Source organism: Miniopterus schreibersii, assembly GCF_964146895.1.
Source record: "Miniopterus schreibersii genome assembly, chromosome: 8".
NCBI classification, from domain to species: Eukaryota; Metazoa; Chordata; class Mammalia; order Chiroptera; family Miniopteridae; genus Miniopterus; species Miniopterus schreibersii.
In genome coordinates, this window is record NC_138109.1 from 38,900,495 (window position 1) to 38,927,002 (window position 26,508).

General features: G+C 35.0%; 1 protein-coding gene across 7 annotated transcripts in view; it reads right to left on the bottom strand.

Moving 5' to 3' along the window:
* The window catches only part of DOCK7 (dedicator of cytokinesis 7), a 149,871-nt gene that overhangs the window by 117,501 nt on the left and 5,862 nt on the right, over positions 1 to 26,508 (bottom strand). For all 7 annotated transcript variants that reach the window (XM_081146123.1, XM_081146129.1, XM_081146127.1 and 4 more), the window contains exons 2-7: positions 12,947 to 13,052; positions 6,892 to 7,067; positions 6,633 to 6,701; positions 1,662 to 1,791; positions 1,353 to 1,565; positions 918 to 1,003 (exon numbers count right to left, since the gene is read on the bottom strand). In XM_081146123.1, coding sequence (XP_081002249.1) covers positions 918 to 1,003; positions 1,353 to 1,565; positions 1,662 to 1,791; positions 6,633 to 6,701; positions 6,892 to 7,067; positions 12,947 to 13,052 — 780 coding nt within the window. The remainder of the gene's footprint in view (positions 1 to 917; positions 1,004 to 1,352; positions 1,566 to 1,661; positions 1,792 to 6,632; positions 6,702 to 6,891; positions 7,068 to 12,946; positions 13,053 to 26,508) is intronic.

The following is a 26,508-nucleotide window of genomic DNA, read 5'->3' on the forward strand; positions in this document are numbered from 1 at the left end:
AGGTGGCCATCTGCAAGCCAGGAAGAGAGGCCTCACCGAAAACCAACCCTACCAGCACCTTGATCTTCACAGTCCCCAAAACTGTGAGAAAATGAATTTCTGTTGTTTAAGCCACCCGATATATGGTATTTTGCTATGGAAGCCCAAGCAGACTACTATTAGGTATGGAGTTTATTTCTGAGGTGATGAGTATGTTCTGGAATTAGATAGTAGTGATAGTTGCACAACTCTGTGAATATACTAAAAACCACTGACCTGTACACTTTAAAAGGGTGAATTTTATGACATGTAAACTATATTATAATAAAGCTGTTTTTTAAAAAAAAGATTATGTCAGGTGTCCAGATATTCAAAAGACTCAGTGCACTAAATCTAACAGGTTTCTAGATAAATCTAATTAAATATATGAAGAGCATAGCTTTTGTTTTTCATAGCATGGTTGCATGAGTATGCCAGTTAACCTCTGCTAATGTTTTTGAAACCTAGTTTCCTCATTTGTAAAATGGAGAAAATAATATCTATCTTATAGAATTACTCTGAAGACAGCATGAAACAAAATTAGAGAAAGCACTTTGTGAAGCAGAATATAAATGTGAATATATATTTAACTTTTTTAAAGAAGGAAAAAAATAGGTACTTCAAATGAACAAAGCCTACCATGTAACAAATGCACAATCAATTCTTTAAGGAAAAAGATACTTTGTCTTTATATTCCCCAAGCCAAGAACAGTAGCTGGTAACTCTAGAGAAAGGTATTTCAATGTTTTTTTCAAGTTATAAAACTAACTGTACAGCTGTGGCAAAGTGTCACTTTCATCAGTGAGCCAAAAATGCTCTAAAGCTCAGCTTTAGAAGAACAATACTTCTCAAAAGGACACAGTAAACAAAAGGACACAGTAAACAAAATAAATACTCACTTGAGTGATAAACACTTGACAAGAAGTCTTTGACCAAAATGTTCTTTGGGCACATCAGGAACACTAAGTCGTTCTATTGGCTCTTCCTACAAATTGACAAACACCACCAAAATGAATATGCTTCTCATATTTCAACCCTTTACAATTTCTTTAAGAACCTATTTTATTAATACTTTTAGTCTTCACAATTGAACATAAAATAGAATGACCTATTTATTCTAGAACAGAGAAGTCATTAGATCATAAGTGTGCTAAATTCAAAGTTACTCATTAAGAATAAATCCATTAGAATAAAAAGTATATTTCATTTACAAAAATTATAGCTATGTTTCAGTTAAGTTTTATTCCCTACATTATTATAGTACTATATACAATTCATACTCTCAGAATATCTATTTCATTGTTATTTGCTTCTTTAGTTCCAAATAACTATACCTCATCTGGTGATGGATGCAAACCAAAGAGTTCCTTGTGACGGTTTGATTTCCTTTGGTCATCATTCTGACGGTCTATTTCTTCATTTGGAGTTCGATCAAGTAAATTGGGAAGCAGAGCATCAGGAAGTGAATTTTTCAAGTCAAAAATACTGCAGGCCCAGCTACCCCTTGGAGTATCATCTATTGACATTGAACGTCTTTTAAGATCATCCTGTCATGCACATTAAAAATAAATATATTAATTAATGAATAAAACATAAACTATTTTAAAATAACATCTTATAGTCATTTAAAATAAAAGTATTACTTGCTCATCCTGGTAGTTGCTGCCATCTGGAGCTTCATCAGATTCAAAGACCTGTTTTGGCAAACCTTTTTGCCTTTCTTTCTGTTTATCTAATGTATTGGGATTAAATCCTGTTCCCAGTTTATGATATCTATTCAAAATAAAAGTTAAATAAATATCAATTTTTGAAATTTTTTCACTTTTTCATCATTATATAAGCCAAATATTCTCTGAATTATTTCTTTACATAATAAAGATATATTCTAGCAGTTTTGATGTGTTAAGCATTTAACCAGAGGTTTAAGAAAACTTCCAGTCAAAGTTCTTATAATCCAACTAGAGAGCAGATTATGAGTTTCCAGAAGTAAATCATATTCTCCTTCTTTTCATGACAACTATGTGTATATAATTTAAAGTTGTACTTTCAATTCAGAGAACAGATCAGTAAAAAGAAAGGGTGGGAAGCCAGTTTAAGAATAAATGAGAGATTGCATTAATAATAATATAAAGTTTTAAAAGGCAAAAAATAGGAAAAGCACTGAATCTTAAAATTTCAAATAGCCAAAATATTTTTGCTATATCTCATTAGGTAGAGAAAATCTTTTTCTTAAAAAAAAAAAAATCTTTATTGATTTCAGAGAGAGAAAGGGAGAGGGAGAGACAAAGTTGAAACATCAATGATGAGAGAGTCGTCATTGATCGGCTGCGAGCCCGCAACCCGGGCATGTGCCCTGACCGGGAATCGAACTGTGATCTCCTGGATCCTAGGTTGATAAAAGCTCAACCGCTGAGGCACACCCAGCCGGGCAGGTATAGAAAATCTTAAACAACCTAAAGCTGCAGGCTTTTAAAATGAAAACATTAAGCTCTATGTTACTATATACATATATTATTTAATCAACATATATTGTTACACCCTTAATGCAACCTTCTTTCCTAACAACCCAATATACAACAACATCAAAGAGAAATGCTAACATCAAAGAGCAATTACTGTTCCACAGCTCATATAGTCAAACAGGGTAAAATTCTTTTTTTTTTTTTTAAAAAACATATCTTTATTGATTTCAGAGAGAGGAAAAGGAGGGGGAGAGAGAGATAGAAACATCAATGATGAGAGAGTCATTGATTGGCTAGCCCGCAACCCAGGCATGTGCCCTGACCAGGAATCGAACCCCGATTGCCTGGATCCTAGGTCGACGCTCAACTGCTGAGCCACGCCCAGCCGGGCTGGGTAAATTTCTAATTGGAGCAAAAACAATTATGATTACGAGATGATATGCTTCCTGCTATCAGACAATTTATGAAATAGTAAAGAATCAAATTTGATATGAATCATTTATATTATGTCCTGTTACTAAAGATATTAAAATGGAAGCTACACTGTTATTTATAATTATTATTATTAGTACCACCATTCAAACCATCAGCGAGTGCCAACTGAGCACCTAATTTTGTAGGGTGTCATGGACTGTGGCCCTAAGAAGCATCCCCAACTTGCATAAAAGACAGTGCTCTATGCTTGTATTATTTGTAACAGTGCCACCTAGCACAAGTTCAACTAAAATAAAATGAATATTCCTTTAGGGAAAAAAATAGAAACATGATATTCACATCACAGCATAGTGACAAAATGAAAGAAAGCGTTTTTCTCTGGAAGAACTGAAATAAAGGTACTCCACATAGTAACATGAAAAGTAGTATTCAGAAGCAGATGCTTTAAGCTTTCATGAAACATTTAGAATGCCTTAATTTGTAAGTTGGCATATCTAAGCTGCTCTAATAAACCAGAATAGTGTTGCATTCTACCTCCTCTATGTTCTAAAAACTGACATTATAAAATTCAAGAGAGCCGCCTGGCCAGCATGGCTCAGCAGTTGAGCATCGACCTAAGATGCAGGAAATCGAGGTTTGATCCCTGGTCAGGGCACATGCCGAGGTTGTGGGCTCGATCCCCAGTGGGAGGCGTGCAGGAGGCAGCTAATCAATGACTCTCTCATCATTGATGTTTCTATTTTTCTCTCCCTCCCTCTAACTTCCTCTCTCTGAAATCAATAAAGACATATTTAAAAAAAAACACCTCAAGACAGCTGAGGAGAATGAAATGATTCATGACCAATACTCTTTTATATATTACCATTCTGTCCTCTGGTTAACTGCTATAAGGCTCTACATGATTACCCATCCAACCTGCTCCCCCCACACACTACCATTCCTATGACCTCCTATTTTGACATTCTCACCCTCATTTATTCTGTTGCAGCCACACTGACCTCTTTGCTATTCCTTGAACATTCCTAGCATGCTTCCAATATGAAGCCTTTGCATAAACTATTTTTCCCTCTGCCCAATACACTCTTTCCCCAGATATCCAAAGGGCTCACTCTCTTAATTCCTTCAGGTCTTCACTCAAATTCATCTTTATCAGTAAGGCCTCTTCTGATTACTCATATGTAGTAGAAAATTTAGCCTGTCTTCATGGCTCTCCCTATCCCCCTCACCCTACATTTTTTTCTCCACAAGACTTACATCCATCAAATCTAGTATATATTTATCTGTGTTTATTGTCCATTGCCCTCATCCCCAACAAGAATGGAAGCTCCATGTGGACAGGAAGTTAGTTTTACTGATTGCTGTATCATCACTGCTTAGTCTAGTGCATGGCACATACTAGACTCAATAAGTACTTATTGAATGAATAAATAAATGAAGCACTTTCTGTCCTTTCTCCTTTGTGCTGAATTATGGAAGATTCGTGGCTTCATCTATTCCACTCTTCCATCACTTCTACTCTGTCATTAAGCCCATCTGTTGAGTTTTTAATATTTTTTACTGAACAAAATTTTAATTTTCAAAGATAACTAGTTGATATTTGTCTGGTTAGCATATCTGTTCACATCTCCTTGAAGATATTAATTATACTTATGTGTCCTGATACATAGCCCATTAACTATTTCATAATTATTGGTTTTATGTGTAGTTTTATAACTTTTTTTCAAATGCAATGGTTTTCATCAAACAGTTGACAATTCAGGGTTCTATACTTATTTTTTAACTTGTATTCCCATATCTGTATGGAAATACTGTATCTACTCAATCCAGTCCATGCCCAGTGTTTATGAGAAGAGGCCAATCATGCTGCCGGGCAGTCCACCAGTACCTAGTCTTCCGGGTATAAGAGCTTCTTCTTCTCCCAAGAATTGCCCTCCCTGGGCACTATACTATCAACTCAAGCTCCCATAATTACTGCTCTGTAAAAAGGCAGATACCTTTGTTGCCACAGTGCATATACATGGTACAGGGGGTTCCAAAGTAAACGAATGCCCAACAGTTACCCAGGATCCTCTTCGATTGCCTGCATTCACTGCTTCTGAGCTTAAAACACTATATACAGGGTGTGGCAAAAATATGTTTACAGTTGCAATTATGGGGAACAAAGAATTTATTTTTGTATTATTATTTATTATTTTCCATACAAACTGTAAACCTACTTTTGCCCAACCCTATATGGTGTTTTGTACATATATAGCTTCTGCATATATCTTCTTAAATTATTCTGTACTATGGCTTTCTTTTATGCTCCAATCATACCTCTCTTCTATCTTTCAGGGACACTTTAAAACTTTGGGGGGGAAAGGCAAAAAATATAAACAATAAAATGGCAATAAATACATATCTATCAACAACTGAATCTAAAAATCAAACTAAACGAACAAGCAGAATAGAAACAGACTCATAGATACAGAGAACATTTTGACAGTTGCCAGGTGGGAGGGAGGTTGGGGGGAAAAGGTGAAGGGATTTAGAAGTACAAATTAATAGTTATAGTGTAGTCATGGGGAGTAAAGTACAGCATAGGGAATATAGTCAATAATATTCTAATAACTATGTATGGCGTCAGATGGGTATGAGATTTTTCAGGATGATTTATATGTCTAATCACTGGGGTGTACACCTGAAACTAATATAATATTGTATGTTGACTGTAATTGAAAAATAAAAAACTTCTAGTCTATCAAAAGTATACTTTTTGTCTTCCACTTACCACTGCAGATAATAAATAACATCTAGTATAACAAAAAAATATAGAATTTGATGCCCCTATGTTCTAATCTGACTATCTCACTATTTGGCTGTGGGACCTCAAAAAATTTACATGACTACTCTGAGGCTAAGCTACTTTTCTGTTGGAACTTTAAATGAGATGCATGTAAAGTGACCAATAAAATGACCATCACACAGTAAATACCCATAAACATTAACTACCTTACCCTGTTGCCTAACTCAAGGCTGGCAACACCATGATTAGAATTAAGTAGTAGATTCCACGATTCTAGGTTACTATGGTGTACAACTAATCTCTTTTTATTAAGATTTCTGATTATAAGTTTCCAACATACATGCATAGAGGTAAAGACTTTTGAGTTATCTGACAGAGGAACAGTTTTCTTCACTAATGTCTAAAATCTGGCTATTGAAATACTTATCAAAATTTTAAGTCCATAAAAACAGCTCTTCTTTATAAAGAGTAGCAGTCTGTGCTTTTATTAGGTCACACTAAAACTAAAAAAGCATGTAAGCAGTATCCCCGAGAGTAATGCTTAGCACAATATTAAACCCAGTGAAATAAGACGGCAGCCATAAGGGCAAAATGATAAGCAATAGATACATCACTGTTGCTAGTACAATTGAGCACAGAGTACTTCATTTCTGATGACTATAGTGTCATAAAAGAATTCACTACTTCAGTTATATTTCCTTTAAAAAAATAAGTCTTAAAAGTTTCATATAAAGACTCCTCACAAACCTATTATTTTATAAGAAAAGTAAGTAAAAGTAATTTGTGGAACTCCAAAAGAGAAGATATTTTTGAGATTCTTCAGCTTTTTGTTTAAATAAATTTTCAGGTCTCATAATTATTATTAATTTACCTTAATCCATTTATAGATCTTACTCAGTATTTTTAAATATTATAATAAACATATAACTTACTTTCTGATCACAATTGCCCAGTCTTCTGTATAACTTCTTATACAATCTCTAACATGCGGATCCATTTCACTATTTTAAAAAAGAAAACATATTTGTAATTTAGACAGGAAAGCAGTGATGTTGGTGAGTTTGGCTGCCACAGCTCCAGTTTGTATAACAAAAAATACCCCCACCACAAGAAATAGGATATAAATGAAATAATAGAAGGTAGCCTGTCTGTAGTTACACTGAAACCAAAAATAGGTAAACGACTCCCTACCTTTCTTCAGGTACAGCTGAAACAAGGGTTCTGCAGTCCCTAGGACTATAAACAACTTCAATATCATCTGGAGGGAATTCAATCAAGTCCCTTAAAGGCCCAGAATCCACAGCTAAAGGATGAGTAATGAGGTAATCTTCCAAATCCACTGGATCCACTGCTTCCGTAAGGGGCACCTTTATAAAAGGGCGGGGGGGAGGGAGTGGAAGGGAATAAAAGATGAATGGAAAGGAAGAGGTGACTATTTAGAACTTCAAAACTTTAAGCAAAAAATTTTTATTTTTTAAAATATAATGTTTTAAACCTAGTTATTTCTCAATTTTCAACAGATGCACTAAAGAAACCAGAAGGTGCTGACCTTCTAATACTCCTTCATGTTTTGGGTTATACTCTCTTTAATCCTCTTGCTTAGACTTTACCCATACCTCTCATGTAAATCCAGTAATGATCATTAACAGTTTTATAATACTTTACAGTGACAAAATGCTCACTGGAAAAATTCATTTTTCTTTTTTATATCTTTGGAATTTTCATTGCTAAGTTTCTAAGCAGTACTTTTATTTCATTTGTTGCTATTGTTGATTATCCTAGTAAAAATATATAACCAGACTGTGGTAGGTTGAAAAATGGGCCTCCAAAAAATCTCCACATACCAACCCACGGACGGACCTTTCATGGCAAAAAAGATAAAAAATAAAAGGTGTGATCTATAATGTGGACATTATCCTGAATTATCTGAGTGAGTCTTAAATGCAATCATATACATCCTTATATGAAGACAGAGGGAGAGTTGGGCCACACAGAGAAAACCATATAAATACAAAGCCAAGAGAGATCGGAAGATTCTGGCCTTAAAGATAGAAGTGATGCAGTTAAAAGCAGCCACTAGAATCTGGAAGAGGCAAGAAACTAAATCTCTCCTAGACCCTCCAAAGGGAGTATGGTCTTGCCAAAACCTTGATTTCAGCCCATTGATGCTGATTTCAGACTTCTGGACTTAAGAACTGTGAGAAAATAAATTTCTTTTGTTTTATGCCACCCAGTTTGTGGTAAGTTATTAAACAGCAGCCAAAGGAAACTAATAAACAGATCCTATTAAAACTTTCTATTAGTAATAACAGAATGCTCAGGGCATTTCTTAGCCAAGTTGAAAATATACTTTTTACTAAGACACCCAACTTCAGACTCAAGAAAGAAAAAATATTCAGGCAAAAATATGAAGGATTATATAACAAATGTGTAGAAGTGGACCAATAAAAATAAAAACATGTTATTTCTCAAGATGTTTGAGAAAAACACCAAAACCTCCTCTGTGCAGGTATGTGTTACTTAAAAAGAAGGTGTTTTAATCTATGCTTCTTTAGACTGAACAACTAGTAACAGGTAGAGCAACATTTTAAAGATATTAAGTAAAATAATGAAAGATCAGCACATCATAAACACTCAAAAGATAGTAGCTATTATTATTATCATTATGTTTTCTCATTTAAATTTCTCCCAAGCCCTACAAGTTAGAGATAATTACTATTTTAATTGTATGAATAAAGGTATTTGTACTCAGAGTTAAACAACTTCTGAAAATAAAACAGCCACAAAATGATAGAAAAATTTTTTTCTCAGAGATAAATTTATTGAAATATTCACATATTTATGATTTTTAATATGCACAATAGAGCAAAATTTAAAACTGAGTCTTCAAGCTCTAAAATTCATGAGTTTTTCCTCTCATAAGCATTCTATCTTACCTATTCTATCAAGTACATAATACACTATGATGATGTTCTTAATAGAGGAAAAGAAGCAATTCAACAGGGAAAGGGAAATCTTTTTCAAGCATTATTGCTGGAACAATTGGATATCTATCTATATGGGGGGGAGGGAATGAGTGGCAAGTTAGCAAGTAAAAAAGTACTCAACATTGAAAATCACTAGGGGGTACACTTCCACTTCTGGGGCAATGGAGTAGGCATATTTTCCCTATTTTTCCCACTAATTACAACTACAAAGCTCAGATATTATATATAAAATAAACATAAGATGATTCTGGAAGGTGGAGAGAAAAGGGCAGACCAGCAGAGACCTTGAGACCTAAGGAATAGCACAATTTCTTTCTGCCTTATATACTCCAGAATTGTAGCTAAAGAATCCCGCCACCCAGAAACACCAAGGAGTACAGTGGGGGAGGGGGGCACCAAAACAAAAGCCTGTTCTCCCCAGCCAAAAGGACCAAGAAAGGGGCAGCCTAGCACAATAGAAACTTGTAGACAATAACTCCTCTACTCCAGCTACACATCACATGAAAAACTGTGGTGCCAGTCATATTCATACCAGCGAAGGCCAAATGAGGAGCTAGACTTCACCTTCACCAAGCTGTAACAAGGCACCCTGACACTACAACCAGCATGATGTCAGAAAAGTCAGAGTGGGGAGCTGAGACTTTCATACCTACTGGGAAGTAATGAGCCCCCACCCAGTGTCACTGGAGACTACACAGGGAATTTGGACATCAACTCCCATTGTCAGAGGAGCTCTATACATAATGTAATACCTAGAGGGTAAAGGGACAAAAAGGTACATAAGACTTCTACACTTCACTCAAATGGGTAAAATGTCACCATCAGTAGTGTGATAGGTATATATAATATAGCACCTTAAGCAACCACTAAAAAGGCTATACAAAGATAGGCACTCAACAACATTATAGATAAATCAAAATGGAATTCTAAAAAATGTTCAGGTAACTCACAAGACAAGAAAAAGAAAGTAGAGAAATAAAAACAGAGAAAACAAACAAAAATGAAAATGGCAGATTAAAGTCCTAGCAACCAATAACATTCTATTGAAATGGTCTACATATACCAAAAAAAGATGAGACTAGCAGAACCAATTTTAAAACATGACCTATATATATAGTATACCAAAAAACTCACTTCAAATAAGACAATATAAAGAGGTTGAGAATAAAAGGATGGAAAAAGATATACCATGAATACATTAATCAAAAGAAAGCAGAAGTGGCTACATTAATATCAGATAAAGTAGACTTCAGAGCAAAGACAAGCAGTATATAAAGAGGTACATTACCTGATGATAACAGATATGATCCACCAAGAAAACATAGCAATCTTATATGAGTATGTATTAAACAGCAGAGCTATAAACTGTGTGAAAAGCAAAAACTGATAGAACTAAAAGGAGAAATAAGACATATCTACAGTTATAGCTGATGTCATGATGTTTCTCTCAACAACTGAAAGACAATCAGACAGAATCAACAAGGATATGGTAAACCTCAAAAACACTATTAACTAGCAGGATCTAATTGACATTATAGAACAGTCCACTCAATCACAACAGAATTAACACTCTTTTCAGAATAATGCCAAAAAAGCATATACCAAGCTGGATCATACCCAGACCCATAAGACAAACCTTAACAAATTTAAAAGAATTAAAACTATACAGTGTGTTCTCTACCCAAAATGTAATAAAACTAGAAATTAGCAACAGAAAGATAACAGGAAAATCTCCAAACACTTGGGCGCAAAACAACACACTTGCAAATAATCTATGAGTCATAGAAGTCTGAAAAGTGAAAATTTAAAAATACATAGAACTAAATAAAAATACAACATGAAATTTGTGGGAGGAGGGAAATGCAAATCAAAAACATGAAATATTCACATTCATTATGATGGCTATTATTTTTAAAAATGGAAAGCAACAAGTATAGGAGAGGATATGGAGAAATCGGAAGCTTTGTACATTGCTGGTGCAAGTGTAAAATGGTACAGTAGCTGTGAAAAACAGTTTGGTGTCCTGAAAAAAAATACCAAAAAAACAAAGAATTACCATATGATCCACCAATCCACTTCTTGGTATATATTCCCCAAAATTAAAATAAAGACTCAAACAGATTTTGCACACTCATGTTCACAGCAGCGTTATTACTCATAGCCAAAAGGTGGAAACGACCCAATGTCCATCAACAGATGAATGGATAAACAAAACGAGATATACACACACAATGACATATTATTTAGCCTTAAAAAGGAATGAAATTCTAACACCATATAACATGGATGAACCTTGAAGACATTATGCTGAGTAAAATAAGCCAGACACAAAAAGACAAATATTGTACAATTCCATTTATATGAGGTACATAGAACAGACACATTCATAGAGATAGAAAATAGAGGTTACCAGGGATTGAGAGGAGGGAGAATAGGGAGCTATTGTTTAATGGGTATAGGGTTTCAGTTTGGGACAGTAAAAAAGTTCTGGAAATGGATAGTGGCAATAGTTGCACAACATTGTGAATGAACTTAATACCACTGAATTATACATTTAGAAGTGAATTGGTAAATTTTAATGTTATGTATATTTTACCACCAGATAGGTAGGTAGGTAGGTAGGTAGGTAGATAAAATATTCTTAAAAGAACATTTTTTTAAAACTCAAGTCAATGCTTCTCCACCCAGGTATTATTTTGGGAGTAGAATACCTTTCAGGATTTTTTTTTTTTTTAATGTATCTTTTATAGATTTCAGAGAGAGGAAGGGAGAGGGAGAGAGAGAGAGGAACACCAATGATGAGAGAGTCATTGATCGGTTGCCTCCAGCTTGTCCCTTACTAGAGACTGAGCCCGCAACCAGGGCAAGTGCCTCGACTGGGAATCAAACCTTGATCTCCTGGACCATAGGTTGATGCTCAACAGAAGAGCCACGCCAGCCAGGCGTAAGTATCACAAATGAACATTCAATGAAAATAGTGACAAAAGTTGGGAGTCCTTACGTGTCTAATTTAAAAATCTTTCCTCAAAGAAGAACCAATCATATCAAGAGTGTTAGGGTAGGATAGGAAGCTATGACACTTTCTTAAAAACACTAAATCATATAGAAGATATATGATCTTATTTCCATAACTCACAGAGAAGGTCACTGGCTTTCTAGGTATAATGTTAGCTAGATCTGGATCAAGGAAAACAAGTTTATTTTTCCTATAACTGTCTCTATTTTCTCTGATGCCCATGGGGAGACAGCAGCCTCGGTTAGTCTTGGGATGTAGTTATGAGTTATGAGCTGCTTACAACTATAAATTATTTTACAAGACTCCAAAAGAAGATCCTGTATTTACTGACAAAAGAGAGGAGATTGCAAAATGATTTTATAAGAGAGGTGATAGGCAGTAGGCAGGGTTAAAGAGTGACAAAGAGAAGCAACAGTGAAGCACTATAGAATCTCTCACATGCAATGTGAGAACTTGAGGTAAGCTTCAGCAGTCACTGCATTGGAATTTCAGTTGACATGTGTAGTGTGAAGACCTCTTTCAGGCCTCTGCAGTGTGCCATCAAAACTTCTGGCATTTAATTAGTGGTTGTTTCGGGCTGGGGAAAAAGGGATAAAAGGGTCATGATAGCTAAAGAGTTGTGTGTTTTCTGAGGTGATGCAAATGTTCTAACTTGACTGTGGTGATGGTTGCACATATCTACAAACATATTAAATCCACTGCATTGTAAATTAAACGGGTGAATTGTATGGTATGTGAATTAAATCTCAATAAAGTTGTTAAAAAAAAAAAAAAGGGTTGAACCAGAATCTAATCAGTTCCAGGAAATAAAGAAGTAGAAAAACAAGTCTACAAGGAAGAAATTTCAAAAATGCTGAAACAGAATCTAATCAGTTACAGGAAGTACAAGAGATAGAAAAATAAGTCTTCAAGGAAGCAAACACAAAATCCAAAAGGCATGAAATTCTACGAGACAATTAATCAAATTTCCTCAACAAGTCAATGGCATAAAAACAAAGTTAAAATTTCAGTGTTGTTTAAATCTTAAACATAGTTTCAGAACTGACTAGGAAATCAGTAACTTCTATAACACCTCCTAACACTCTCCTCCAACTAAAATTTCAGGCAAGAATGAGGAAACAATAAATAAGGTTATGAAACTAGTGGTGCTACCTAATCTACTAGCTCTTATCTTTCCACTATTTTTCCATGGCCTAGTCAGTAATACACCAGTAACATATCATATTTTAAATACGCTACTTACTGTGGTATGATGGGATATATTGCCAACAATATTGAGGTTTTTAAGCAGTTGGGGAGAACCACTGTATTGTCCAGAGATCTGCTTCCTAACTTCAGCAGCCACAGTTCTATAACAAAGAAAGCAAATACATTATTTTTAAAAAGAAAACAACCTAGGTTTAAAATGGGAGGAAGGTAAGTATATTAAAGATTCATTTAATGAACAATAAAACCTCAGCATGTCAATAAGGCTATAAATTCATAAGATATCAGTAAATACTACTTATAATTACAGAATTACGTCTTTATAATGCTGATGCAGGGTATAAGACTGACAGCGAACTTACATAAGGCTTTTTTTTTATATGGCATTTCAAGGAATATACTTTGGCTTATGTTAGAGCTGGAAGCTATAAGAAGATGTATATATTAAAGTATATATATTTTGATATAAAATTAATTCTAAAATGCTTTTTTAACAAATTAACATATGATAAGAATTAGGAAGAAAAAAACCCTTTTTTCCTTTCTAATATTACTAGCTCCTCATTCATGCTCCAGAAAACTATTCCGTTTTTCTTAATTAAAAATGTCCTTATACTCCCGCATTAATGGCTTTCCATAATCTAACCCTAATCACCTTTCTAGCCTTACATGTTGTTTCCCAAATTCTTGTCAGTGAACATAAATTGCTTCCTAGAATGTTGTTTCTCTCCTGTAGCCACAAATTCAATTCTGAACTAGTTTTAAGGGTAAAACTCAAATGCCAAGGCCTCCATACAAACTTCTTGACTCACTACAACTAAGTATAATATCACCTTTCTTTAAAACCCTTAGAGCATGTATCATAACCTAACTTGCATTTTCCTCCTAGTTACTTTTTCCATGTTTCGTGTATGTCCTAAACAGAGGCAGTGGTTTCATTTCTTTTGTTTTCCCTAACATATTTAACAAATGGTACTACAAACAGGTGACTGTTTAGCCCTATGAAAAATATAGTATTACTGAACTTATCGACAATGAAGTAAACCACCAAGGCATTATCATAACATAACCTGACAGGATAAGTCTTTTTTGAATCAGGATTAGAATTTAGAAGTTCCACAATTTCAAGCTGGTTGTTGACCCTTGGGAGCATACCAATATAATATGTTTACTAAAATAGCATTTCTAAAACAAAAATAGTTTAGATATGCAAGTAACTTTATAGCTCATTAATACCTATATTTCTTAGATTCCACAAAACTATCAACCAAAATATTCAGTGAGTCCTACATCCAGTAACTAAACTTTCTCACATGAGTAATATTTTTATTAAGTATAAAATATAACTCAACAATACAAAATAAAGAACATTATCCACAGCTTTTGTGCAATTATTTTCCTGATGTCAATACCTAACTTCTACCCTATGATCATCAATCAACTGGCCACTTCTCTATTTTATAAAACCTGCCTTCTGCTCTTTCACTCTTTTTCAAAACATAAACCCTACTTTCTTCCTATCATTTCCATAGCACATAAAGTGAAAGAGGCTTCATAATCTGGTTTCTGGGCCAGCTTGATGACACTTTTGTTCTGAAGTGTTTTGAAGCTGATGTTTGAATTCAGAGCCCTTAACAACTTGGTCCTCATTCAAATTTCCAGCTGACTTTCTAAACAATCTTATTTTCTAAAAATTATCCAGATTTTTTAATATAATCTTTTCCCCCTCTCCTTTTATATATCTCATTCCCTTTTTTCATATTCAATCATTCCACACATAATTATTAAGCATTGTTATGAGCCAACTTCTCATAACAGAAATTTTTGACACAAGGTAAAAGAGTTATCATTCTTTAAGGCTCAAGACACTGAATCAGCTCAACTCTTCTTTCTATGGGTAACTCAAGGTACTTCAAATCATGTTTGTGTTTTATAAAAGGCTAATTCATTATTCATAATTGCCAAAACTTGGAAGTAACCAAGATGTCCTTCAATACATAGATGGATATACAAACTATGGTACATCCATACAATGGAATATTATTCAACAATATAAAAAAATGTGCTATCAAGCCATAAAAAGATATGAAAAAAAGCTTAAAAAAATACTGCTAAATAAAAGAAGCCAATCCAAAAAGGCTACATATTGTATCATATTTCTAGAAAAGGCAAACCTATGGTAACAATAGAGATCAGTGGTTGCCAGGTGTTCTAGGAGGTCAGAAAGGGATGAGTAAGTAGTACACGGGATTTTCAGGGTGGTGAAACTATTCTGTATGATACTATAATGGTAGACACATGTCATTACACACTTGTCAACACCTACAGAATGTACAACACAAAGAGTAAACATAATGTAATTATGGACTTCAGTTAATAATAATATATCAATACAGGCTCATCAATTATGATAAATGTACCCACACTAATGTAAGGTTAACAATAGAAGAAACTTGGTGGGGAAGTTTCTATATGGGAACTATATGGGAACTCTCTGTACTTTCCACTCATTTTTCTTTAAACCTAAAACTGCTCTCCCAAAAACCTCTTAATTAAAAAAATAAACAAACATGGCTAACTCAGAACAGACACAGGAGGAAGGGAAGAACATGAAGAAAACAATTCGAGGTTAGAAATGAAAACTAGAGAAGGAATGAAATCTTTAAGAGGGATAATACAGATTGAGAAGAGGGCAAACGGCAAATTCTGTAACACTTCTGGACGTGAAAAAGTAAGAACATTCATTTCAGTTCAGGACTCCCCTTAGGCCTTGTAACGAAACCTGTAGTACTGTGAGTGTTTACTATGTTTAGTTTAAAGGCCTTACAATCTCCTGATCCTTCTGTCAAAATAAGAATATGAAGAAGCCTTCAAAAGGAGAAAGACAAAGAACATTCTATGTCTATCTTCTTCAGTGTTTCTCAACTCAATATACCAACCTCAGCACTACCTCAGTTTTTCTGGGGCTAAACCATGAGTAATCTAAAGTGTAAACTGCTGTATTTCATCAAATTCATGACATCACTAATTGTTAAGGAATGCTATTACTTCGTGTATAGCTAAGAAAGAAAAACCTTGCCAATTAACCATCACACCATCAATTAATTGGAAGACATATTCTGATTTCAGATGTTAGGTGAAACTTGAAATAAATGAAATGACCATTTCTAAAAGAGACAATCTTTTGTTTAATAGCAGATATACAAAAACTAATACCCATGTTACAAATATTTGTCTTATTTCTTATATTACACAAGTTCCCCAAAATAAAAAATCAGTAATAACTGAAAATAATAACCATTTCCAAACTGAACTATAATAGCAATAATCTGCAACCCATACAAGGGATGTATTTACACTGTATGAAAAATTTCATTAAATGGTAATGAAGAAATTTTCCCAAATAAAAAACAGTATCTCTTAACCATACTATGGTCTAGAGTATTCAAGACAAGAAATGTGATGAATAAATACAGTTCTTGTTAACAGTTAAAATCCTTTATCAGAGATTACGTTTCCTGATAACAATTTTTGCTACACTCAGTGATAGCTCATATAGTAAAGCAATAAGGACGTCCTTTTTACTTCTAATAAGCTATTAATATCAACTGCAAAGTGGAAAGAGGAGTAGGTCAAAAATCCCCTAATACTTACGCTCCTAAATTATATGAGAATATCTTCTTCCCTTCACAAAAGAACATGATCCAATATTTGACCTATCTGTCTCCTTATCAACTCTCTCCACCATAGGATGCTGGAAATAACCAACAAAGGAGGCACACACTGAGGGAATATTATGTTGCATTTAACCTTTCCTCGAACCTCCCTTCACTCTCAGATGCACCACCATCCAACCATGATTTCCACAATGACCCAAGGATAATGGGCCAGTCTAGGCCTTTCTCATCTCCAGCCAGCCTGAGGAAAGAGGAATAAGGAGTGTTTAGACCAAAATAAAAGCGTTCAGTTGAGCCACTCCTATAAGGTCACAGAAAATAGCTGCAATGTAACATGTCAAATAAGAGAAGAAGACCTCTTGGAACTGGCACTGTTTATATATAAGATAGAAGCCAGGAAAAAAGTAAAGGGTAAGAGAATATACCAGGTAAGAAAGTACATCAGCCCGGCCGGGCGTGGCTCAGTGGTTAAGCGTCAACCTAGGATCCAGGCGATCAGGGTTCGATTCCCGGTCAGGGCACATGCCCGGGTTGCGGGCTGCAGCCGATCAATGACTCTCTCATCATTGATGTTTCTATCTCTCTCTCTCCCTCTCCTCTCCTCTCTCTGAAATCAATAAAGATATATTTTTAAAAAAAAGAAAAAAAAGAAAGTATATCAAAGACAAGGCAAAAAAAGGCTAAAATCTCCAAAAGTAAAAGGACAAAAACAAGTGACAGCCCAGTGCTGTGACTATCCAAGTCGAAAACTGCTGATTGATGGGTTGAGTCAGAGTTCTACCATTAGTATTAAAGATGAAAAGAAGCAAAAAAGAAAGAAAGAAAACAATTGATTAAAGTAATGCAATACTCTATCACCTACTAAGTAATTTGTGTCCAAAATGTTTAACCTGAATTGAATCAAATCTGTACAACTGAGATGCAGTTTATGGATAATATAGAGAACAGTGCAACAAGTTAACACCAAAGGAAGCACTCAGACCAAAACCAAAAGGCAGGTCATTCTGTGTTTCAAGTCTCTTCACCAAGTCAATGTGAGAGTGAGAGAGTGAGAGAGTGAGAGAGTGAGAGAGTGAGAGTGAGAGTGAGAGTGAGAGTGAGAGTGAGAGTGAGAGTGAGAGTGAGAGTGAGAGGAAGAAGAGGGGGAGGGAGGGAGGAAGGGAAAATGCAACAAATGGTTCTTGGACACTGGTTTGAAGAAACCAGCTATAAAAAAGATTTCTGGGGTTAATGAGAAATTTGAACACAGACAAGGTATTACATAATTAAGAATTATTGGTTGGTTGGTTTTTTAATATGTGAAAACAGTATTACAGTGTGCACGAAAGTGTCCTTATATTTCAGACATGCAAATGATATCTGTAATTTAGCTTAGACTCTTCAGTTATTATTACTCTGGCTTAATGAGGAACACTAGCAAATTAAATATGACATACAGATGGGGCAAAAACCCTTCCATTGGTATATCACAGCCTCCATAAAGCCCTGCCTAATTATTTGTTCTGTTTCACTCAGGTTAGAAACTCCTCTGTACTTTCAAAGCACTCTGTGCTTATCCATATACATTCAAAGAAATGGAGTTCCTAGGAGGCTGGTTCAGACAGGCAGCAGGCTAGTCTGGCTGCTTTCCAACACCGTATAAGAATATGGCCTTGTAGACATAGAATTTGATTTCAACAATGGGAAAACCCAGTTTGTAAACATCCTCTTTAAAAGAAGCACATAAACTGCAAAGTCAGTTTTTCCGGAATAGTGGCAATGCAACCCTCAACTATAAAATTTGGTGGGAAAGAAAAAGGTACGGTGAAGTACCAAGAATTTGGCTTCTCAGGTCCGGCACTCTCTCTCTCTTTAGGGCACCTCTGCAAACCCCTTGAGGAATTTGGGAAGATAGGGAAAAACTTTGTTTCTCACTGGAGTACGCTGTGCTCTCTCTTTTGCATAAATGTCCCAAAGCAGGTTAGTGTCTGCCATTAAAGTGTACAGGGTGAGGCAAAGGTAGGTTTACAGTTGTGAGTAGGCAAAACACAGAGTTTATTCTTGTATTATTATTTATTAATTATTGTATTATTTGCCATACTGTAACCTACTTTTGCCCCACCCTGTATATTCTTTAACTCTGTCTGGTGGCTCTTTTCTACCTCATTGTAATGACTGAACAATAACTTGATCATGGCACCTATCAAATTGTTTTTGAAATCTATTTAACTATTTCCTTGCAAGGAACTAAGGAATTAAAAGGTGGGCCTTCAGCCCTGGCCGGTGTTGCTCCGTGGGTAGAGCGTCTCCGCCCCCCGCCCCACCAAATGGTGGTGAGTTCCATTCCCGGTCAAGGGCACATACCCTGGTTACCGGTTTGATCCCCAGCGCCCGTGGGGGCGCATGCAGCAGGCAACCAATTGATGTGTCTCTCTCGCATCGATGTTTCCTTTCTTTCTCTCTCTCTCTCTCTTTCTTTCTCTCTCTCTCTCTCTCTCTCTCTCCCCCCCACCACTTCCACTTCCTCTCTCTCTCACTCTCAAAAAAAAAAAAAAGGGGGTGGGTCTTCACATTATTTACCCTTGCACCCTTTAGCAGAGTGCCTAATATATACTGGTTCCTTTAAAAGGTTACAAAGCTAAAGTGGAAAATGGGAAAAAAGAGAAACTCATAGTTCCTCCCCCAAAAGGTAGTTCAATAACAATGCTAGAATGGAACAAGTGGTGTGAGCTTCTTGGAGGAAAGGAAGGAGGGAGAGGGAGAGAGAAACAGAGACAGGTATAAGAGTAGAGAGAGAGAAAAGAAGGTAGGTAGTAAGAACGAATTTAGAGACTACATCGTATATGAAACTTTCCAAATGCTTTTTAGAGTAAACTAATCTATAGTATAGTTGGTTTCTAATTGATTGGAAAGGGACAAGAACGTATGCTTTTATATCTATTACTGTCCAATAGGTAAAAATTTGCTGGGGGGGAAATCTGAATCCACAGATTTCTAAATGTATAACCTTTTCTTTATGAGCAGAGCTGACATCATTATTATCCCTGGTAAGGTAAAAACTACCAAAACTCTTATTTTTTAACAAAATATATAAGAAGATATCTTTAAAAAAAAAAGATATATGTGCATGATATTAAAAAATTCAAACTTCATGAAGCGGTAAAAACAAAAGGTGTATCTCTCTACCAGTTCCAATGCCCAATCCTATTCCCCAAATGTAACCACTTAATATTTTCTAAGGTATCCTTCAAGAAAAAGGTGTGTATTTATCAGCATATATATATAATCCTATTTTTAATATCCATAGACGACATCACACAATAACATTTTCTTGATACCTTACATCATACATCTTTCCATACCAGCACGTAAAAATAATAATATTCTAGCAATATTTATCAAGCACTTACAATCTACCAGACAATGTGCAAAATGTTACATTTGTTACATCTCATTCATTTAATCTTCAGAACAGCCCTATTTAGTAGGCACAATATTAGGATACTGAACTTTCAAGAGGTTAAGTTCACATAGCCAATAATGAATAACACCAAGACCTGAACTTAGAGCCCCACTCTTAAGCACTGCTCTCCTTTTTATCTGTAATAAGAGTCCATGACACAGATAAACTGGAACATATTTAGCCAATCTTTACTGGTAGACATTTAGGCTATTTCTAGTTTTTGCAAAGACCACCACGTACAGGAATGTAAATTTCAATAGAGCAGATTTTTTTCTGAATTAAAAATTATGAGTAATTTTTATTTTCTCTTTTGCACCTTTTATATTTCCATATTTTCTGCAGCACTATATATTATATTATAATCATTAAAAAATAGATATTTTTAGATAAACTTCAAAAATAAAGTAACTTTCCGAAGCTTACTGAGAAAGGAAGAGCCAGGGTTTGAATTCAGATCCCTGAAGTTCCTAAGGCCTCTTTTTATGGAAGCAAGTTTCCAAAGGTAAATGATTCTACCTATAGTTCATATCAATGATTTCTCTATTCTTCAAAACCTAGGCTGTAAGGACAGTTAAATATACCCAGGGAAAACGCCTAGTTTATATACTAACATATTAATAGGAACACTTTAATGACTACTGCCACTGTTATGATCTGTTTCCTACCTTTTATGTTTGGCTAAATGAAACTTCCATCTGAGGCACTGCCTTTGTGCCACTTATAAGTTATAGCCTGTGTGAAATTCCTTAGCAATTTAGGTCCAGAGTGCACCAGGGACCAATAAAGGCCCAAGAAAACAAAAACACATACAGGATGGTTTGTGAAACCAAAGAACAGACATAGTCCTTCTATATAACACGCTTAACATTTAAGACATAGCTCTTTTTTGTGGGGAATTAAAAAAAAGTCAGATGACTCATGTATCCCATCTGACACTACTTTGGGATAACATTTAAGTCAAAGATTTATAGAAAGCACTGTATTAAAGAGACTTGGATGTCTGCATCACTCTGATCTACAGCATTTCACTATATTTCAATTTCTTCACCTAAAACATGGTGGTAATATTGCTCCCTAATTTCATGGAACATATTAAATTATAACTATATTGAAAAAGAATTCAAAAATTTAGCATTTAAAAAAATTAACACATCTGAAATTGACAACTAAAAAAAAAACCACAAGAAACTGGGGGGGAGCTCTACTGGAAAAAGTCAACCCTTCTAAAAGGAGATAAATTTATCTTCAATTCCACCCTCCTTCATAAAAATAAAGCCAGAATCTTCTTACCCACAAAAGTACAAATTATATCCTGGTGTAAACTATCTACAATTAATTTGTCTCCTTCTTCCCTTTCCTACAGAATCGGTCTACAAGTAACAGCATACTTAATGCTGAAAGTCGAAATTCTTGCTTCTGAGAAAGAGAAGAAAGCAAGAATGTCTGCTCTCACAACTTTTCTTCAACACTGTACTGCAGGTTCTAGCCAGTGCAAGAGGAAAAGAAAAGAAGGAAGGAAGGGAGGGAGGAAGGGAGGGAAATAAAAGGCATTCAGATTGGAAAGGAAGAAATAAAACTGTTTACTCACAGATAACATAGTCCTGTATGTAGAAAATCTTAAGAAATCCACACAAAAAAAGCTACTAGAACCAATGAATTCAGCAAGGTCAGAGGATACAACTTCAATACTCAAAAATCAATTGCATTTCTATATACCAGCAATGAAAAAAACAAAAATAATTTTTTAATTCCATTCTTGATAACTTCAAAAACAATAAAATACTAAGAAATAGATTTAACAAAAGAAGTACAAGATTTACACACTGAAAACTGAAACTTTGCTGAGAGAAATCAAATAAAGTCTATTAAATGAAGAGACAGTCTGTGTTCGTAGATTTGAAGACTCAATATTGTTCAAATGGCTAGAGGGAAGGGGGTGGGGACCACGTGGAGGGGGGCAAAGGGGAAGAAAATGGGGACATCTATAATAGTGTCAAAGATAAAAATAAAGAAAAAAACCATTGTTCAGAGGGCAATTCTCCCCAAACTAATCTACAGATTCAACATAATCACTATCAAAATCCCAAAAGGATTTTGGCAGAAATTAACAAAATTGATATTTGATATTGATCCTCAAATGTTTGAGGAAATACCAAAAAAAAAAAAAAAAAAAAATCCAGAATAGGCAAGAAAATTTTGAAAAAAAGTTAAAAGTTGGACAACTTACACTCCTGTATTTCAAAACCAACTATAGAGTAATAGTAATCAGAACAATGTGGTACTGGTGTAAGGATAAACATACAGATTAATGAAACAGAACTGAATGTCAAGAAATAAACCCTTACTTTATGGTCAACAGATTTTTGACAAATGGACCCAGGCAATTCAATAAGACAAGGACAATCTTTTCAACAGAGTGTTGCAACAACTGAACAATCCCATGCAAAAAATGACGTTAGATTCTCATCTCATACCATACACAAAAATTAATGTAAAATGGATCATAAGCCTAAACGTAAGAGCTAAAACTATAAAAACTTATAGAAAAAAACAGAAAGAAATCTTCTCAACCATGAATTAAGCAGTCTTAGATACAATACCAAAATAATAATGCATAAAAGAAAAAATGATTAACTGAACTCAAAACAAGATAAATAATCCAATTTAAAAATGAACAAATGATGTGAATAGATACCTCACCAAAGAAGAGCTGTGAAGGTCAATAAGCAGAAGAAAAACATCACTAATCATTAGGGAAATGCAAATCAAAACCACAATAAAATGCCAACTTCACACACATTTGAATGCCCATAATCGAAAAGAGGACAACAACAAATATTAGCAGGGATGTGGAGAAATTAGAACTCTCATACATTGCTGGTGGGAATGTAAAATGGTATAGTCGCTGTGGAAGTTTGGCAGTTCCTCAAAAATTAAACAATATTGCCAAATGATCCAGTTAATTCCAGTCCTAGGAATATAGCCACAAGACCCAGGACCTCCAAAAGTCCCTTATATACCTATACATAGTAATTGGTTCAAAGAACATGTGATCCAAGCCAGACAATAATTGAGTTGCTGGATCTTTTGTGTCAGAACTAACTAAACTGGCAGGATTTGAGCCTGGGGCTGCCAACTCTCATTGTAACTCAGTGGAAAATCTATTCAAGACATGAAGATAAGAGGCCTGCTGACATCATATGTATCTCTGGACCAGATGTACTCAGTTATTGAGTCAACACTTTTTTGCGTGCAAATTAATCCGATTTGAGTTTCTGTCACTTGCAACCGAAAAGTCTCCTCTGTAAAAAGCCACTGAAAAAGTAGTGAGACATCTGGAGTGGTTGCCAAAGGGGTCCAAAATGACACAACCCAGAAGTTAAGGGGAGTTCTCTCTCTGAGTATCAAATTGACTAATGAAATACAGGATGCAGGAGAAAAGCAGGTAAATATGTATCTTCCTCTAGACTCCCATCTACTGACCTAAGGAACTGTTTCTCCATAAAAAGATATCCTGTGGCCAAACAAGCACACCTGCCAACAACCTCTCTCCAGCTCTTTGGGAAGTAGTGGCCAAGAAGATAAGTTGGCCACTGCTTCCCAAAGAGCCTTATATTGTTTCCCTTCCTTTTCTGCCTCAGTTCCCTTCTCCCTTTTGATGCCCTGGAATTATGCCTTCCAGATAAAGCCTCAACTCATAATCCTTGCCTCAGTCTCCTTTTCTAGGGAACCCAGACCAAAAAAAAAAACCAAAACACACACACACAAAACTCGACACAACCATCAGGCTTTGAGATCATAAACAAAATGAGGATTCTCAATATTAATATAATGTTGAATAGAAATGATAATAATCTGCACTCTAATGCAAGGTAATAGCCTATAGAGCAAGACAAAAAATAAATCAGTTATAAAGTTTGGAAAGGAAGAAACAAAAATTTATGATTTCTAGATGATACGGTTGTCCATATAGAAAATACAAATGAATCCACAGTACATTTTTATTTTTTCACAGATACATTTTTAGAATTAACAAGAATTTAGCAAGCTATATAGCTGGATATAAAATCCTTATATACCTAGGAATAAATCTAATAAAAGATATGTAAGAATCTTATAGAGAAAATCATAAAATTTCAATGTAGAATATAAAGAAGAACTAAATAAATGGAGAGTGCACCATAATCATAGATTGGAAACTCAGTAATATAAGGATGTCACTGTTCCCCCAAATTGATACATGAATTCAATGTAATCCTGATCAAATTCTAATACGATTTGGGGAGTTTTCTAAAATATACATAGAAATTCAGAGACCTAGGAGTAGCCAAGACACTTTAAAAAGGTGGGAAGAGTTATTCTACCAAATTCTAAGACTTATTAGAATTAAGATAATTTGTAATTGGTGAAAAGATGTATAACCAGACCAATGGAACAAAAGAGAGAGCCCAGAAAACAACCCACAAAGAAGGACACACAATCTATTATAGAGATGGCAGGACAAATCAATGGAGAAAAAATAATCCATTCTGAAAATTAAAATTTCATACCATACACATATAAAGCCCAGGTAGAATATAAACCTAAATACAAAGGAGTCAACTATAAGTTTATAATAATACAGATGAAAATATTTTTTTATTATTTATTTTTTTGTTAATCATCACCTAAGGATATTTTTCCACTGATTTTTAGAGAGAGTGGGAGGGGAAGAGGAAGGGGGGGGAGAGAGAGAGAGAGAGAAACATCAGCATGAAAAAGATACATCGATTGGTTGCCTCCCACATGTGCCCCAACCGGAGCCAGTGATCTAACCTGCAACCCAAACCCAGGTAAGTGCCCTTAAGTAGGAATTGAACCCAAAACACTTCAGTGCACAAGCTGACACTCTAACCACTGAGAAACACCAGCCAGGACACAGATGAAAATCTTAATGACCTCAGGGTAATAAAATATTTCTTAAACAAGTCCCCAAAATTACTAACCATAAAAAAAAGACTGATAAATTACATTAAAACTGAGAACTCTGTTTAGAAAAGACTCCATAAAAAGGATTACAAACACAGTAGGAAGATATTTGCAACATAATCAACAAATGACTAATACACTAAATGTATATAAATTACACAAATCAATAAAAGACAGAATCCAAAGGGAAAAAACAAAGAGGGAGAATGGCAAAAGATATAAATAAGCAATTTACAAGAGTATTCAATGGACAATAAACATACAAAACAGCTCAATCTCATTAGTAATCAAGAAAATACAAATTAAAATGTTTACAAGAAGATAGCATCATGCATCCACCAGATTGGCAAAAATAAAAAAGTTGGCAATACCAAATGGTGTAACTATATAAAAAACATTGTTGTGGGAGTGTAAATTTCTACAAGTATCTTAGAAAATGGTTTGGTATTACCTAATAAATTTGATGATAAATAAAACTGCAATGACAAGCAATAAAATACTAAGACCCAGCAATTCCATACCTGGGTATACTATAGAGAAACTAATGCACATATGTACCAGAATAAATGTATAGGAATGTTAATAGGATCATTGTTTCTAACAGGCAAAAACTGAAACAACACAAATGTCCATGTACTGTAGAATGGAAAACTGTGGTATATTTATACAATGAAATAATATAAAGCAATGAAAATGAATAAACTTCAATTACTCATAACATCATGAATGAATCTCAGATAGAGATATAATTTTCAGCAAAAGAAACAAGACAGTAAAACATACAAACATACAGTATGATTATATTCAAATGAATTCAAAAACAGAAAAAAAATTACATTGTTTAGGAATGCATTAATAGGTGGTAAAAAAAAAAAAAAAAAGAAAAAAGAAAAGCAAGGAACTTGTTACTCCAAAAGTAAGGATAGAGGATTAGAATAGTCTGAAGAAAGGGGTAAGATTTGGGAAAGAGGAAGGATATACAAAAAACAACAACAGAAGTGAAGTAGAGATGCGAACAAGCAACGCATTTGTGGGTGTGCAGTGAAAACCCTAGGCTGACTGGTCCAGAATGCAAGCCACAGAGTAAGTCAACAAGAGATGGACAAGAGTATAGACGACACTAAAATGCAAGCAAGAGTTTGGATTTGACACAGTAGGAAGCCACTATATAATCTTTTTTTTTAATCCTCACCCAGGACATGTTCATTTATTTTTTTTAGAGAGAGGGGAAGGGGGGCGAGAGAGAGAGGGAAAGGGGAGGGAGAGAGAAACATCGACTGGTTGCCTCCCGCATGCACCCTGGCCAGGGCTCGAGCCCACTACCTAGGTATGTGCCCTCGCCGGGAAAGGACCCTGAGACCTTTGGGTGTATGGGATGACGCTCCAGCCCAACTGAACCAAACCGGCCAGGGCGCCACTATATATTCTTGAGCAAAAGCATGCCATGATAAAAGCTGTGTTTTAGGGAGAATTCATTTGCAACACATTTGAATTAGAAGAGGGACAGCCGGG